This window comes from Vulpes vulpes, chromosome 2, assembly GCF_048418805.1.
Source record: "Vulpes vulpes isolate BD-2025 chromosome 2, VulVul3, whole genome shotgun sequence".
In the NCBI taxonomy this organism is placed as follows: Eukaryota; Metazoa; Chordata; class Mammalia; order Carnivora; family Canidae; genus Vulpes; species Vulpes vulpes.
Window position 1 is genome coordinate 75,285,859 of NC_132781.1, and position 15,262 is coordinate 75,301,120.

Sequence of the window (15,262 nt, forward strand, 5' to 3'; positions counted from 1 at the left end):
AATTATCTTTAATATTAAACTCTATCTCCTCTTGGCCTCATAACCCTATATTATCATGGTCCCTCTAATAACAATTTCTGTCATCTCCTCCTATTCAGGCCTGGGTCCTTAGAAATCTTATCCAATTTTATGGGTATTCAGTTAATGGCTCTTCAAAAATGATATCCAAACTTTCATCTTGCTCTTCTTCCTGTACTCTGAGCCAAATGCTCGTTGGTTTCTACTTAGAGATCAATTATGCCATTCAGTCTGTGATTTGTTTCATCATAGATCTTTTTCAGAATAAGCAAAACATAAGAAAATAATGCACACATCATGTACCCCCCACAAAATCTTTTGTCTAAGAAATGAACTCACTACATTCTAAAAATCAATTCTTAGAAGTTTTCTATTTCACTCAGAACTTGAGGATAGAAACCACAGAATCGGGGCAGCCCCGGTGGCGCAGCAGTTTACCGCCACCTGCAGCCTGGGGTGTGATCCTGGAGACCCGGGATCGGGTCCCATGTCGGGCTTCCTGTATGGAGCCTACTTCTCCCTCTGCCTGTGTTTCTGCCTCTCTCTGTCTCTATGAATAAATAAAATCTTTAAATAAAAAATTAAAAAAAAAAAGAAAAACCACAGAATCTTCAGTGACTCATATTTTACCAAATCTATCACTAAATCCAGATTTTTTTTAAAAGATTTGATTTTTAAGTTATCTCTACACCCAATGTGGGACTCAAACCTACAACCCTGAGATCAAGAGTTGTATGCTCTCCCGACTGAGCCAGTCAGGTGCCCCAGATGACTTTTCTTTTCTCTGCCTCTAATTTGTTCATTTTGTCCATAACTGCCACAGTAATCTAACATATGTTTTCATTTCTTTGCCCTCCATGATCTAGGCTAATGCTGCTCAACAAAGAATGCACATCAGGAACACCCGAGATCTTTTGCAAACACTTGTACTTGGGCCCCATCCTACCTCTATTTGCAAATAAAAACCACTTTAATTCTTAAAAACACCTATTCTACGGGTCTATTTAACTTCAGGTAGCTAAAATTCTCTAATCTTCAAGTTCAGAACTGTTTGCAAGGGCACAAGACTAGAAACCTAAATGCCGATCAAAAGGGAAATGGTGGGATCCCTGGGTGGCGCAGCGGTTTGGCGCCTGCCTTTGGCCCAGGGCGCGATCCTGGAGACCCGGGATCGAATCCCACGTCAGGCTCCCGGTGCATGGAGCCTGCTTCTCCCTCTGCCTATGTCTCTGCCTCTCTGTGTGTGTGTGTGTGTGACTATCATAAATAAATAAAAAATTTTAAAAAAAACACCTTTAAAAAAAAAAAAAAAAGGGAAATGGTTAAATAAATTTGCTACCCAAAAAAAAAATAAAATAAAATGAATTATGCTACCAAAAAAAATAATAATAATAAAATAAACCTACATCTATAAATAAATAAGTAAATAATATAAATAATATAAATAAATAAATAAATAAATAAATAAATAAATAAATAAAGCAAGCAAGCTACATCTACATATGGAATATAATACCTCCAAAATAATGATAAAGTGCTGATCTAAACATGTTTTTAAAGGATACCAGCAGGGACGCCTAGGTGGCTCAGTGGTTGAGCATCTGCCTTCGGCTCAGGTCATGATCCTAGGATTGAGTCCCATATCAGGCTCCCCACTGGGAGCCTGCTTCTCCCTCTGCCTATGTCTCTGCCTCTCTCTCTGTATCTCTCATGAATAAATAAATAAAATCCTAAAAAAAAAGATACCAGCAAAATTCAAACTTTGTATCTCATGCTACCATTTATATTTTTTGCATTAAGACTATTTCTGAACTGATTCATGAGAAATTATTAAAAATGACTGCCTCTGTGGAAAAGAAGGTGAAAGGAAGACTACTTTTTATATTAAACTTTTTTCTACTTTTGAACTATTTTAATGTGCATGTATAACTTATTCAAAACAAAATATAATAAAAACTGTACCTGAAATTAAATAGAAGCAATTGCAACTACTTTTGAAGACCGTTATAAAGATAATATCAAGCAATCAGAGTAACATAACTACACACAGCAAATAAGAAAAGCTAGCTATTATTTTTTTAAAATAAAGATTTTATTGGGATCCCTGGGTGGTGCAGTGGTTTGGCGCCTGCCTTTGGCCTGGGGTGCGATCCTGGAGACCCGGGATCGAATCCCACGTCAGGCTCTCTGCATGGAGCCTGCTTCTCCCTCTGTGTCTCTGCCTCTCTGTCTCTCTCTGTGACTATCATGAATAAATAAATAAAATCTTTAAAAAAAAAAAAAGATTTTATTTACTTACTTACAGATGTTAGAGACAGGGAAGGGGGGAAGTGGGGGAGGGGGAAAGACAAGGGAGCTTGCTCCAGTGTGGGGAGGGGCAGGAGGAGAAAGAGAGGGGAAACCTCCAGTAGATTCTACACTGAGCACAGAGCCCAGTGCTGGGCTCCATCTCACGACCCTGAGATGATGACCTGAGCTGAAATCAAGAGTCAGACACTCAACCAACTGTGCCACCCAGGTGCCCAAGGCTAGGTATTATTAATTATTACAAGTCACATAGTAGGGACGCCTGGGTGGCTCAGTGGTTGAGCATCTGCCTTCGGCTCAGGTCCTGATCCCAGAAGCCATGATCATGTTTCACATCGGCCTTCTTGCAGGGAGCCTGCTTTTCCCTCTGCCTGTATCTCTGCCTCTCGGTGTGTGTGTGTGTGTGTGTGTGTGTGTGTGTGTTGTCTCATGAATAAATAAATAAAATCTTTAAAAAAAAAAAAACACACACACACAAGTAACATGGTAGGCAGCTTCTAAGATGGTGCTCATGGACTCCTGCTACTATTATTCCCTTGTATAACTGTCTTCCGTTGAAAAGGGGCTGAACATAGTGGCTTATATCTAACCAAAGAGAATATGGTAGAAATGATAGGATGTTGTTTCTAAGATTATGCTATAGAAGACTGTGATTTCCATCTTGCTTGTCCACTCTATGGTCTTCTCGATTACTCTCTCTGATGAAGCAAGCTCCATGTTGTCACCAGCTACATGGAGAACCACGTGGCAAAGAACTGAGAGAAGGTTCCTGCCACCAGCCAGTAAAGAACTGAGTGTCTCAGTTCAACAGCCCATAGTGAACTGAATCACAATGGTTTCACAGACAACCACATGAAATGAGCCTTTGACGAGCACAGCTCAGGCAAACACCTTGACTACAGCCTTGTGAGAGATGCTCAGCCAGAGGACCTAGCGAAGCCACCCCAGATTCTGGATTCACAGAAACTGTGAGATGATCTATGTTGTTACTGGGGTAATGTGCCACATAGCAATAATAATACATCTACCATATAACACTGACAATATGCTCCAGAAAACATTTTTTAACTAAGAATGGAGTCTGACGGGACACCTGGGGGGGCTCAGCGGTTGAGCGCCTGCCTTTGGCTCTGGGGGTGATCCTGGAGTCCCAGGATCGAGTCCCACAGCGGGCTCCCTGCAGGAAGCCTGCTTCTCCCTCTGCCTGTGTCTCTGCCTCTCTCTCTCTCTCTCTCTCTGTATCTCTCGTGAATGAATAAATAAAATCTTTAAAAAAAAAAAAAAAAAAGAATGGAGTCTGATAAATTATAAGACTAGACAGAAAGAAATAAACCCAAACATCATATCCCAGGCCATACCTGTCCTCCTCTTGCCAGCATGCTAACCCAAATAGTACTTGTGGGTCGGGAAGAATTCTCCAGACATGATCTACACTCTCCCGTGTAGGCATATTTAGAATCCTTTTTGGCGAACACATAGACGGTGTTTGTCGCCATTTTCTCTTGAGCAATCAGAACCTTTAGGGACAATAACACAGTTATGCCATAAAACCCACAAGTCCTTGAAGTAGAAAGAAGAGTAAAATCTGCATCTTAATTTAAGCTGATCAGATGGGCTCACTGAAACATCAATTCTTAAACTTTACAAACTCCATTTTACATAAATGCTTCACAGAAACATATGAGCTCAAGCAACTGACCACATTTCTAGTATTTACTATATACAACTAAATAAAGGTTTGGTTTACATAAGTTTGGCTGTCACTCCCTAAATAATTCAACGCCACTTCTAGGCTTTTCTGTATACAAGTTTACTTTTTAATTTGAAATTTCATAATCTAAATCTTAATTACGATTTTGTAATTTTCTTTAAATAACACTTATTATACCTTTTCTGATCCATTAATAATGAAATATCCACCAGGATCCAAAGGGCATTCATTTAACTCACAAAGATCACGATCTGTTAAGCCATTCAACAGGCAGTAAGTTGAACGCAACATAATTGGAATTTTTCCTATAAAAGTTTTCTGATGCTGAGTTTGAAGTTGTTCTTCACCTTCTTTAATGACTGTTTTTGTTATATCAACATAAAGTGGAGCAGAATACCTTTAGAAACAAAAGTAAAATCACAACTAAGTAATAGTAAGGTGTCTGCTAAAACTCAACTGGTTAAAAGCACATTTTCTGAACTACAGTATCAATTATTGGAAAAATTCTTACGTGAGATTTCTTAATCTGGCCTCATTTGGCATCATTGGCGAAGGAGCACCATCTCTTTCCCAATGGGTAGGCTTGGAGAGGTAAATTTGTTCAAACTTCAGCAAGTATCTTGGCTAAAAGGAAACCAAAAAACATGAAAAGGATAGCTTTTTTCCATAAAAGTTTTAATGATTCCATTTTAATCAACATTAACATTTGACTAGGAGCAGCTCTAGAAACTGCTGAAATTCACCCACTTTACTAACACTGGGGACTCTCAAAGGCCAATATCCCTATTTCAAAGATGTCAAGTTTTGTACCTGCTTTCTTAAGGCAAAGACAAAGAGACTTCAAATATCCCAAGTAAATAAAGATTATGCATATATCTCATATGCTCTATGTTTATATCAAATAGTTAAAAGATTTGTGTCAATAATCTATATACTTCTGTGTGTCCTCTCCTCAGTTAAGGTCAGAAGTTCATACAATGTTACCAGAAAAACAAAGAAAAGATAAATTCAATTAGGACCATCCTCTAATCTACTCAACAGAACACCGGAAAAAATAAACCTATCTCTTCAATTAAATTTACAAAAAAATCCCAATTACTCTATATCAAACTGAGAACAACTTCCAACCCTGATAAAAGCACAATGTACTCCCCCCACCATAAAAAGTTTTCAATCAATATCTGTTCCCCAATAAAACAAGATCCATGAGCACTTTCCAGAGGTAAATGGATAATGGGTTTCTCTCTAAACCAGATCTTAGAAAAAGAAACAATGGGACTAAAACAGACCACTAATGGTAATTAACATCCAAGTTCCCCAAATTGGACAATTCCTAATAACACCCAAAGCCCATGACAATCTCATTCTATCTTACCTTCCACTAACACATATCAAAAACAGATCAAGCTAAAAATCATCTATTGACTGTTGTGATCATTCCATACCCAAGTCAAATAACACCAAGTATTTTCTTGCTGAACCCCCTAAGTATCCTGTCTCTACTAAGACAAGTTCTACCCCGCCCTTCATAGTCAGCTTAAGTCTGCCCCCATCTTTTCCACCAAGTTCTGATACCCCAGCTTCAGATCTCTTCCTCCAATAGTACTTAATAGTAGTGGCACTTTGAACCTGTTACATTGTTACCTCTCTGTTTTGCAAATACTAGGAAAATATTGTGTTAAAAAAAATTATGCCCATTTTTCCAGCACAGTGCCAGAAGAACAGACAATTTTTGTTAAAAGTCTATGCAGCATCTCCAACTAGAATTAGAAGAAAAGATCAGCCCTTAAGAGATTAGCTACAGAAAAGGAGGACTGAATTTGCCAAAAATAAAAGGAAGATTGAACTGGGGCTCTCCCTGACTCACTTGGTTTTTCAGTTTCCCCATCTCTCTTCTCAAAAACTGGGGACAGCATTATTTTGGACCATATACTTCTTTACAATAACTCATATAAAACCAGATTATAAAATTATAACCTTGCTATGATTTTAATAATGCTAAGAACATATGTATGTATAAACAGACTATTAGGAACTTAGAAAAATTGGGGATCCCTGGGTGGTGCAGTGGTTTGGCGCTTGCCTTTGGCCCAGGGCGCGATCCTGGAGACCCGGGATCGAATCCCACATCGGGCTCCCAGTGCATGGAGCCTGCTTCTCCCTCTGCCTATGTCTCTGCCTCTCTCTCTCTCTCTGTGACTATCATGAATAAATAAAAATTTAAAAAAAAAAAAGGAACTTAGAAAAACTAAAACAGCTGGTATGTTTGGGTGATTTTCCTTTATTATCTATTGTAACGTATTTCTTACAAAAATAAGGGGGAAAGTCCTTCAAATAGATTTTCTTTTATGATTGTTGAAAAGAAACCACGAAAGGAAGAAAAAAGGGGGGGGGCTTTCTGAAGCAACATGACTATTTGTGGCCTGCTTCTCCTAGTAGTTCATCATATTTCTAAGCTCCCCCTCCCCAGTTATTAAATCCCTACTATCTGAATAAGGATTAGGGTTTTGGATTACTTGCAAAAATATATCTATTAGTAAGAATAAACAGGAGCTGATAAAAGATGCTGCAAAGTAACCTACTAAAAACATTCACTTTTTTTTTTAACCTTTAAGCCAGGTGAGAGGACTGAAATTTCAAATCAATAGTCTTCTTTTACATGTTACTTTATTAGAATAACCCTCTTACCGGTTCTTCAACTTCTCCACTAGCATGCTGAGCTTCAGCTTGTAGGTCTATAGGTGGAGCATCTTCCACAATTCTTTGAACAGACATCTGAATAAACTCATCAAAAGAATCCAGCTGTTGTCTGACCAAGCCTTTCTCGTCAAAATAGGAACTGGGAAAAAATATTTGAGTTTATAACTAGTTACAACTCAGTGATGTTTTCTAGAGTATTTCCCCATTCTCATTATAATTAAATCCAACCATTATAAGTCCATCATTACGCAGATACTATGATGTATCCAAAAAAGGAGTAAAACTAGAAACAGTTTCTCTGTAGGACTTAAGTTTTGGGAATCAAGACTTATGGGTAAAATAATTAAAGCACAGCATAAAAACTATAAGGAATCCCTAATATAAAGGTCTCTTATAAATTTTATCCAACCTCTTTAAAATGGACTGATTGATTTATATAAGTAAGTAATCTCTACATCCCACGTGGGTCTCAAACTCACAACGCCAAGATCAAGAGCTGTATACTTCTTTGACTGAGCCAGCCACGTACCCCTCATCCAATCTCTTTGAAATAGTTTTTCAAACTAAAGAAAATGTGGGACACCTGAGTGGCACAGTCAAGCATCTGACTCTGGGTTTTGGCTCACGTCACGATTGCAGGGTGATGAGATCAAGCCCCACATGAAACTCTGCATTCATTGCAGAGTCTGCTTAAAATTCTCTCTCCCTCTGCCCCTCCCCACCATGCTCTCTCATTCTAAAATTAAAAAATCTTAAACTAAAAAAATGTATAAAGACAAAATAATTCTAATTTGAATAAGAGGAAAGATGATACCCATAACTAAAATACTGAAGGTATAAAAACCTAATTTAAGGTTTAAGAGTAGTTCTATTTTAAATATGCTAAAGCTGAGATGGCACCTGGGTGGCTCAGTTGGTTAAGCGTCTGCCTTCAGCTCAGGTCATGATCCCAGGATCCTGAGACTGAACCCCACATTGGGCTCCCTGCTGAGCAGGGAGCCTGCTTCTCCCTCTCCCTGCTGCTCCCCTTAACTGTGCTTGCTGTCAAATGAATAAAATCTTAAAGAAATAAAAAATATAAAGGTGAGATGTGAATAAGTCATTCAAGTGAAAATACTCAGCAAATGACTGATGTTAAAAAATGAAATGAGTTAAAAAAAAAAAAAAGAAAAGAAAGAAAAGAAGTATGGGAGAGATGGGAGTTACCAATAGATACAGAAATCACATAATGAAGCCCTAAAGAAGAACCTACAAGAGTAGACATTCAGTTTACAAGGAACAGACACTTCTTCACATGAAGGAAGCAAAAAGAAGAAAAAAAAAAAAAAAATATATATATATATATATATACACACTAAAGGTAACAAGAAGCTGTAATTGCAAGAGCAATCTCACTCCTCACCACCCAGAAAGTATACAGCTGGGCTTTAGGGAGACTATGAGAGCTCTGAGATTTACCACACTCTTATGGACTGGATTATCTCATCACCCCTCAGCAGTAGCAAACGACCCACAAGCACACCACCATGTCCCCATTCCTTCATCTTGTGACCCTGCATCTTGTACCTATGACAATTTCTTAGTTTCTACTCACCTCTCCCTGGCCACTACCAATCCCTTATCCTTACATCAATTTTCTGAGGCAATATGTACAGCCCAACTAATGGTCAGTCTCCCATTTTGGCATCACCAGGTCATTTCACAGGTCACTAGCAGACCTAGATTGGATGGCTTTGGGTCAAGCAAGATCTCAACCTGATTCAATCATGGACATTAATATTAGAAGTTAGGTCCTATGGCAGAGAATAGAAAACACAATCATTCTTATATGAGACACAGCCTAAAAATGGCTATGGCAATTTCCTTGTATAACTGCAAGCTAACAGGAAAGACATTTCTCACAACCATTTGAGTCTGCCATTGACATATAAGAAACATATGGAAGAAGGCACTATAATTTAAGTAACAATATGTTTTTTTTAAAAAAAAAAAAAAAAAAAGATTTATTCATGAGAGACAGAGAGAGAGAAAGAGAGAGAGAGAGAGAGAGGCAGAGACACAGGCAGAGGGAGAAGCAGGCTCCTCGCAGGGAGCCCGACGTGGAACTCGATCCCGGGTCTCCAGGATCACACCGTGGGCTGAAGGCAGCACTAAACTGCTGAGCCACCTGGGCTGCCCAGTAACAGTGGTTTTTATGGACAATTAACAATGAAAAATTCTTTACAAAACTGTGGATAAGTTTCACTTCCCCCAGAAGACTTCCCAAAATCATTAGAAACGTTAGAATGTTACCCCTGGGGTGCCTGGGTGGCTCAGCTGGTTAAGCATCTGATTCTCAATTTCTGCTCAGGTCGTAATCTGTCTTGATATTATTTTTTAAAAGATTTATTTATTTATTCACAAGAGACACAGCGACAGAAAGAGGCAGAGACACAGGCAGAGAGAGAAGCAGACTCTATGCAGGGAGCCCGATGCAGGACTCGATCCGGGATCCCAGGATCACACCCTGATCCGAAGGCAGACGCTCAACGGCTAAGCCACACAGGCGTCCCTCCGTCTGGGTTTCTTTTTTTAAGATTTATTTATTCATGAGAGACACACACACACAGAGAGAGAGAGAGAGAGAGGCAGAGACACAAGCAGAGGGAGAAGCAGGCTCCATGCAAAAAGCCTGACGTGGGACTTGATCCCGGGTCTCCAGAATCAGGCTCTGGGCTAAAGGCGGCGCTAAACCGCTGAGCCACCCGGGCTGCCCCTCAGTCTGGGTATTAAGCCTGGTGTGGGATTCCACGCTCAGCGAGGAGTCCGCTTCTCTCCTTTCTCCCTCTGCCCTTCTCCTACACAAGCACCCTATCTGTGTCAAACAAACATTAAAAAAAAAGGTTGTCCTTTACGTGACTAAACTATATAAATATTTCATATTTATATCTATCTTATTTTACCACAAGCCCTCTTACTGAAGTCTCTGACATTAAGTAACATCACATTCACACTGTTTGGGAAAAATCACTTGACGTTAAAAAGTGAGAAAATTAAGCATCATCTCACAATAGCCAAAGAACCTATAGCCTATTAAAATGTAAAAATCAAATATTTTGTAACAAATGTTAAATGGGGTGACAGCTCAAAAACAGTTTACCCTGAACAATCATATATGTTGAAAACAGTTCTTTTAAGATCAAAATATTCCTTCTCCCTGGATATTGCAGAATATAGGAATACTCACAGAATATCTACCTATTTTTTTTCCTAGTAAGACACCTCTTAGTGTTTATTTTTATTTTTTTTTTAAAGATTTTATTTATTTATTCACTCATAGAGATGCAGAGAGAGAGAGTAGCAGAGACACAGGCAGAGGGAGAAGCAGGCTCCAAGCAGAGAGCCTGACGTGGGACTCGATCCAGGGTCTCCAGGATCACGCTCTGGGCTGCAGGTGGCGCTAAACCGCTGCGCCACCAGGGCTGCCCTCTCTTAGTGTTTAAAACTCAAACATCATAGAGGATACAAATGTCTTAATACAGAGTTTTTATAGCCCATGTTTAGTAGTAAAAAGACACATCTCAAAATTGCAACACATTTTTAACAACAACAAAAAAAAAGGTTCAAGAACGTTTAGTTATATTCCAAATACAACTGGTACAACGTTGGAAGCATGTGTTCTTTGAAAAAGAAGAGACTGTGAACCAAGAGGGTGTGCACCTTGGAGACAAAGGGGCTCAAAGAGACATCACATCAAGTGTTGGTTTGATGAGAGCAGAGTTGTAGCATTTTATATTCTAATACAGCAGGATATTAGTTCACTACTTAAAAGTTACTTTTCTTACCTACATAGAAGGCTTCTGAGTTTTAATTATACTTAGAATTGGATGGGAAGTTGGGTTGAAATACAACCTAATGTAACTTTATCCATTTAAAATAAGAAAACCAAGGAATTGGGAAGCCTGAGTGGCTCAGCAGTTAAGGGTGTCTGCCTTCAGCTCAGGGCGTGATCCTGGAGTACAGGGATCCAGTCCCACATCAGGCTCCACGCAGGGAGTCTCTGTCTCTGTCTTTCTGAGTCTCTCATGAACCAACAAAATCTTAAAAAAAGAAAGAAAGAAAGAAAAGGGGATCCCTGGGTGGCGCAGCGGTTTGGCGCCTGCCTTTGGCCCAGGGCGCGATCCTGGAGACCCAGGATCGAATCCCACGTCGGGCTCCCGGTGCATGGAGCCTGCTTCTCCCTCTGCCTGTGTCTCTGCCTCTCTCTCTCTGTGTGTGTGACTATCATAAATAAATTAAAAAAAAATTTAAAAGAAAGAAAGAAAAGAAAAAGAAAACCAAGGAATCAAATTAACATCAGCAATGGATAAAAACAGGTTATATCACATGCCTCCTGATGGACTACAGATAACATCACTGCTGCCAAAAGTAATCATATGAATCTAATTATGAGAAAACATCAGACAAACCCAAACTGAGGGGCATTCTAAAAAGCAACTGGCCTGTATTCCTCAAAAGTGCCGAGATCAAAAAAAAAGGAAGACTGAGGGACTGTTCTGAATTACAGGAGACAAAAAAATACGAAAACTAAAAGCAATATGTAATCCTAGGCTGGATCCAGAATCAGAAAAAAATTTACTTTGCTATAAACATTAGTGGAGCAACTGACAAAATTTGGGTAAGATCTATAAATTATTGTATTAATATCAATTTCCTGATTTTGATGACTTAGAACATTCTTATGTCTGCTACTTACTCTCAAATGTCTCAGGGGAAAAAAAAATAGGGAAAAAAGGCAAAGAAAATATGTAAGGTTAACATCTAGGGAACCTGAGTGAAATGTATATATGAATTCTTTGTGTAACTTTACTGTAAGTCTGAAATGCTTTAAAAGTTCAAGTTAAATATATATATATATATAAAATAAAGAAACCAGCTTTCATGTGACATATTCATATAAAATATAAATTTTTTTAAGATTTTATTTATTTATTCATGAGAGACAGAGAGAGAGGCAGAGACATAGGCAGAGGAGAAGCAGGCTCCATGCAGGGAGACCGATGTGGGACTCAATCCCAGGACTCCAGGATCACGCCCTGAGCCGAACGCAGACGCTCAACCGCTGAGCCACCTATGTGTCACTAAAATATATAATTTTCAGTAACAGAATAAGCATGAAATCCCTTTATGGGTTATTATGCCTTTTAAGGCTTATTCAGTTTGGTCTCAAAAGTTACCTGATTACAATCCAGCATGCTTCTTGCCACAAGTCTGGGGTGATTTCATCATCATCTTCATCATATTGCATATCTGCAAAAACCAAAAATATTGTACTTGTGTGCAATAAAATCCTAGTAGTTAACATCTTGCTCCTATGATTTGAAGTAGCAGAAACACATTTACTCTTTGCTAAGTAAAAAGCAATCCTTTACCCCACTTCTCTAAACTTTCAATTAACTAAATTATTACTAACATACATAGGTATATACCTATGTGTATGAAGTCTACATCACATAGGTATTCTCCCAATATACAAAGAGGCTTCATTACAAAAGTTCAGTATAAGTTGTGTGAATGTGTTAATATTCCATCTTCTCCAGAAAGTCCATGTAATTCTCATCAATAGCTAAGTAATGGTAACTAAGATGAAGCACATAATCCTCTAATCAATAAGCTCCTTAGAGACTGGAGAGAAAGATTATGTAAGGAGGTAAAGCCAGAGAAGGGTTCCAATAGCTGGGCAATACCTTAAGGTTCAGTAGACTATTATAGCAACATTTCATAAAGGTAAAAGAATGACAGATTGTATTTTCTGAGGATGGCCACAACTATATTCTTCCATTTCACATGCTCTTTTACAGGGTCATCTTTGCCCACCATCAAGATATAGAGATCTAGGTTTCCTCCCCTTAAATCTGGGTGGGTTTTTGACACTGCCATAACTAAAAGAATGCAGCTGAAGACATACTACAGGACTTCAAAGGTAATATTAGGTAAGAAAAGGCAATGCAATGTGTTTGCTAAAACACACACTTCTAGAGGTCTCTGAGTGGCCATTAGTTAAGTCCTACTACTTCAAGGCTTGTATAGTACGAGGAAGCCCAAATCATATGGAGAGGACGCTTGTAGATGCCACGGTCAGCAATCCTGGTCCTTGAGTCCCACTAGGCTAGGTGCCAGACATGTGTAATAAACACTCTAGATCACATAGGTCCCAGTCATCAATACCTAGCCTTTGAGTCTTTGCATTGAACCACTGGTCTCATGGAGCAAATAAGGCATTCCTATTATACTCTGTGCAAATTCCTGACCCACCTAATGCATGAACACATTAATTTTTTAAGCAGCCAAATTTTAGGGTAGTTATGCAGCAACAGTAATTTGAACAGCAGGAGGTCTGAAAAATCAGACTGCACAGGTCCTCTGATATTAGTCTCATCATCTGTAAAAGAGAAGTATGCTGTATTTTTGTTTTTATATTCTAACTTATATAGTCTGTAAAACTTAAGACTTTCGGTAAATTTTTTTTAGGAAACTTAATACATATTCAAAACAAATTATTTCATAAATGCTTCTTGAATGGATTGGAATTACTGACCCTATTCTGGAGGTGGGGGTAGAGTAAGAAAGACAAAGGTATCTAAAATAGCTCAGAGATACCTAGCTCTGATGACAGATTAGAGGTTAATATCACAGCCACACAGAGAAGCAAGAAGGTGAGAAAAGGAGAGAAATGAGGTTAGCTTTAGGTATACATGTAGATCATTTGTCCCCTTAAGTACTTGCAGTAAACAACTGGATATAAATGAAGCTCAAATAAGGGGTCTAAATTATAAATCGAATAAATAAATAAATAAATGAATTATAAATCACTGAGAATCATTACAAGTGGTTGGTAGAATATGGAGAGCTTACATAGGAAAGGAAGACTGAAGGCAAGATATTAAGGAATACCTCTATTACAGTCATGTGAAAAAAATCCATGAAGGAGAGTCGTTTATTCATTCATCCATTCCCATTCATTAAATATTTATTGCATGTATTTACTATATCCCAGGCACTGGAGACACAACATTCAGCAAGACAAAAGATGGCTATATCCTCAGAGAGATTATTACCTACTGGAGGGATACAAACAAGATGAAGTCAATTAAGAGGAAGAACAGGGCAGCCCCTGTGGCGCAGCGGTTTAGCGCCACCTGCAGCCTACAGCGTGATCCTGGAGACCCTGGATCGAGTCCCACGTCAGGCTCCCTGCATGGAGCCCGCTTCTCCCTCTGCCTGTGTCTCTGCCTCTCTCTCTCTCTCTGTATGTCTCTATGAATAAATAAATAAATAATCTTTAAAAAAAATAGTAAGAACAAAGTGAAATGGACAGTCCTAAGACCTGAGGAGGTTAGGGTAGCCTTCCCAAAAGAGGAGCTGAGCAGAGACCTCATGTATGAATAAACAGGAGTAAACCAGGCAAAAGGAAAGGATGAGGGTGGGAGGGGCAGAGAAAGTAGTCTTTCAAAAAAACAATTTGTGCAAAAGACTCCAAAATGAAAACTATTCAAGGAACAAAAGGCGGCTAATGTAGCTGAAGCACAGAGTATAATATAGTAGTAAAAGAGATTGGTCTTTACCAAATAAGAGCTGTGAAGAACCATTCTAAGATTTTAATAAGGGTGTGGTAAATCAGATTTTCATTTCTGAAAAATCACTATAGCCACAGTATGGGCAGTGAAATGGGAAACCAAGAATCCTGGAGAGCATACAAACCAGTTGAGAATCTGGAGAAGTTAATCTAGGCAAGAGATTAGTGAGTTCGAGTGATGGCCTGACCTAGAAATTGTGGCAGAAGGGACAGACAAGTCACCAAATTTGACATATTTGAGAGACAGAACCCTTAGAACTTGGTGGCTCATTAGATAATGAGAACAGAAGAGAGGAATTAGGAATGATGCCCAGGCTTCTGACTTCCACAACACAAGAGGGAGATACTACTCACTGAGATGGAGAACATAGGACAAAGCAGATTAGGAAGACAGATGAGTAAAGGCAAATAGTTCAGTCTGGACAATGACAAGTTTGAGGAGGCTGGGGCATATCCAAGTGAAGTCGTCCAGTGGCAGTTAGACATGTAAGACACTTGGACTAGAAATATAAATTCGAAGTCATCCACATATAAATCATACCCGAAGCCATGGAGAAAAGATAGAATCCTCCTGAAATAGTATGAGTAGAAGAGAACAAGAAGGAATGTCAGACAGGTAAAAAGAATTACATGAGAGTTATGAGACAGAAGGACTGAGTTTCAAAAAGGAAGTCATCAACAATGCTGAATACCACAGGGTCTGGATACAGTTTGAAAAATGTCCTTCTGGGGTGCCTGAGTGGCTCAGTTGGTTAAGCATCTGACTCTCCTCTTGATTGTGGCTTAGGTCATGATTGCACAGTTGTAGGACTGAGCACCATGTTGGGCCTCCGTGCTCAGAGCAGAGTCTGCTTATCCCTCACCCTATGTTCCTCTGCTCTCCTCATTCTATCACACACACACACAAATAT

At 39.0% G+C, this 15,262-nt stretch overlaps 1 protein-coding gene across 1 annotated transcript in view; it reads right to left on the reverse strand.

Annotated features, from left to right (window-relative positions):
- The window catches only part of POLR2B (RNA polymerase II subunit B), a 46,859-nt gene that overhangs the window by 30,076 nt on the left and 1,521 nt on the right, over positions 1–15,262 (reverse strand). The window contains exons 2-6 of the mRNA XM_026003553.2: positions 11,953–12,025; positions 6,725–6,875; positions 4,548–4,660; positions 4,214–4,433; positions 3,684–3,842 (exon numbers count right to left, since the gene is read on the reverse strand). Coding sequence (XP_025859338.1) covers positions 3,684–3,842; positions 4,214–4,433; positions 4,548–4,660; positions 6,725–6,875; positions 11,953–12,025 — 716 coding nt within the window. The remainder of the gene's footprint in view (positions 1–3,683; positions 3,843–4,213; positions 4,434–4,547; positions 4,661–6,724; positions 6,876–11,952; positions 12,026–15,262) is intronic.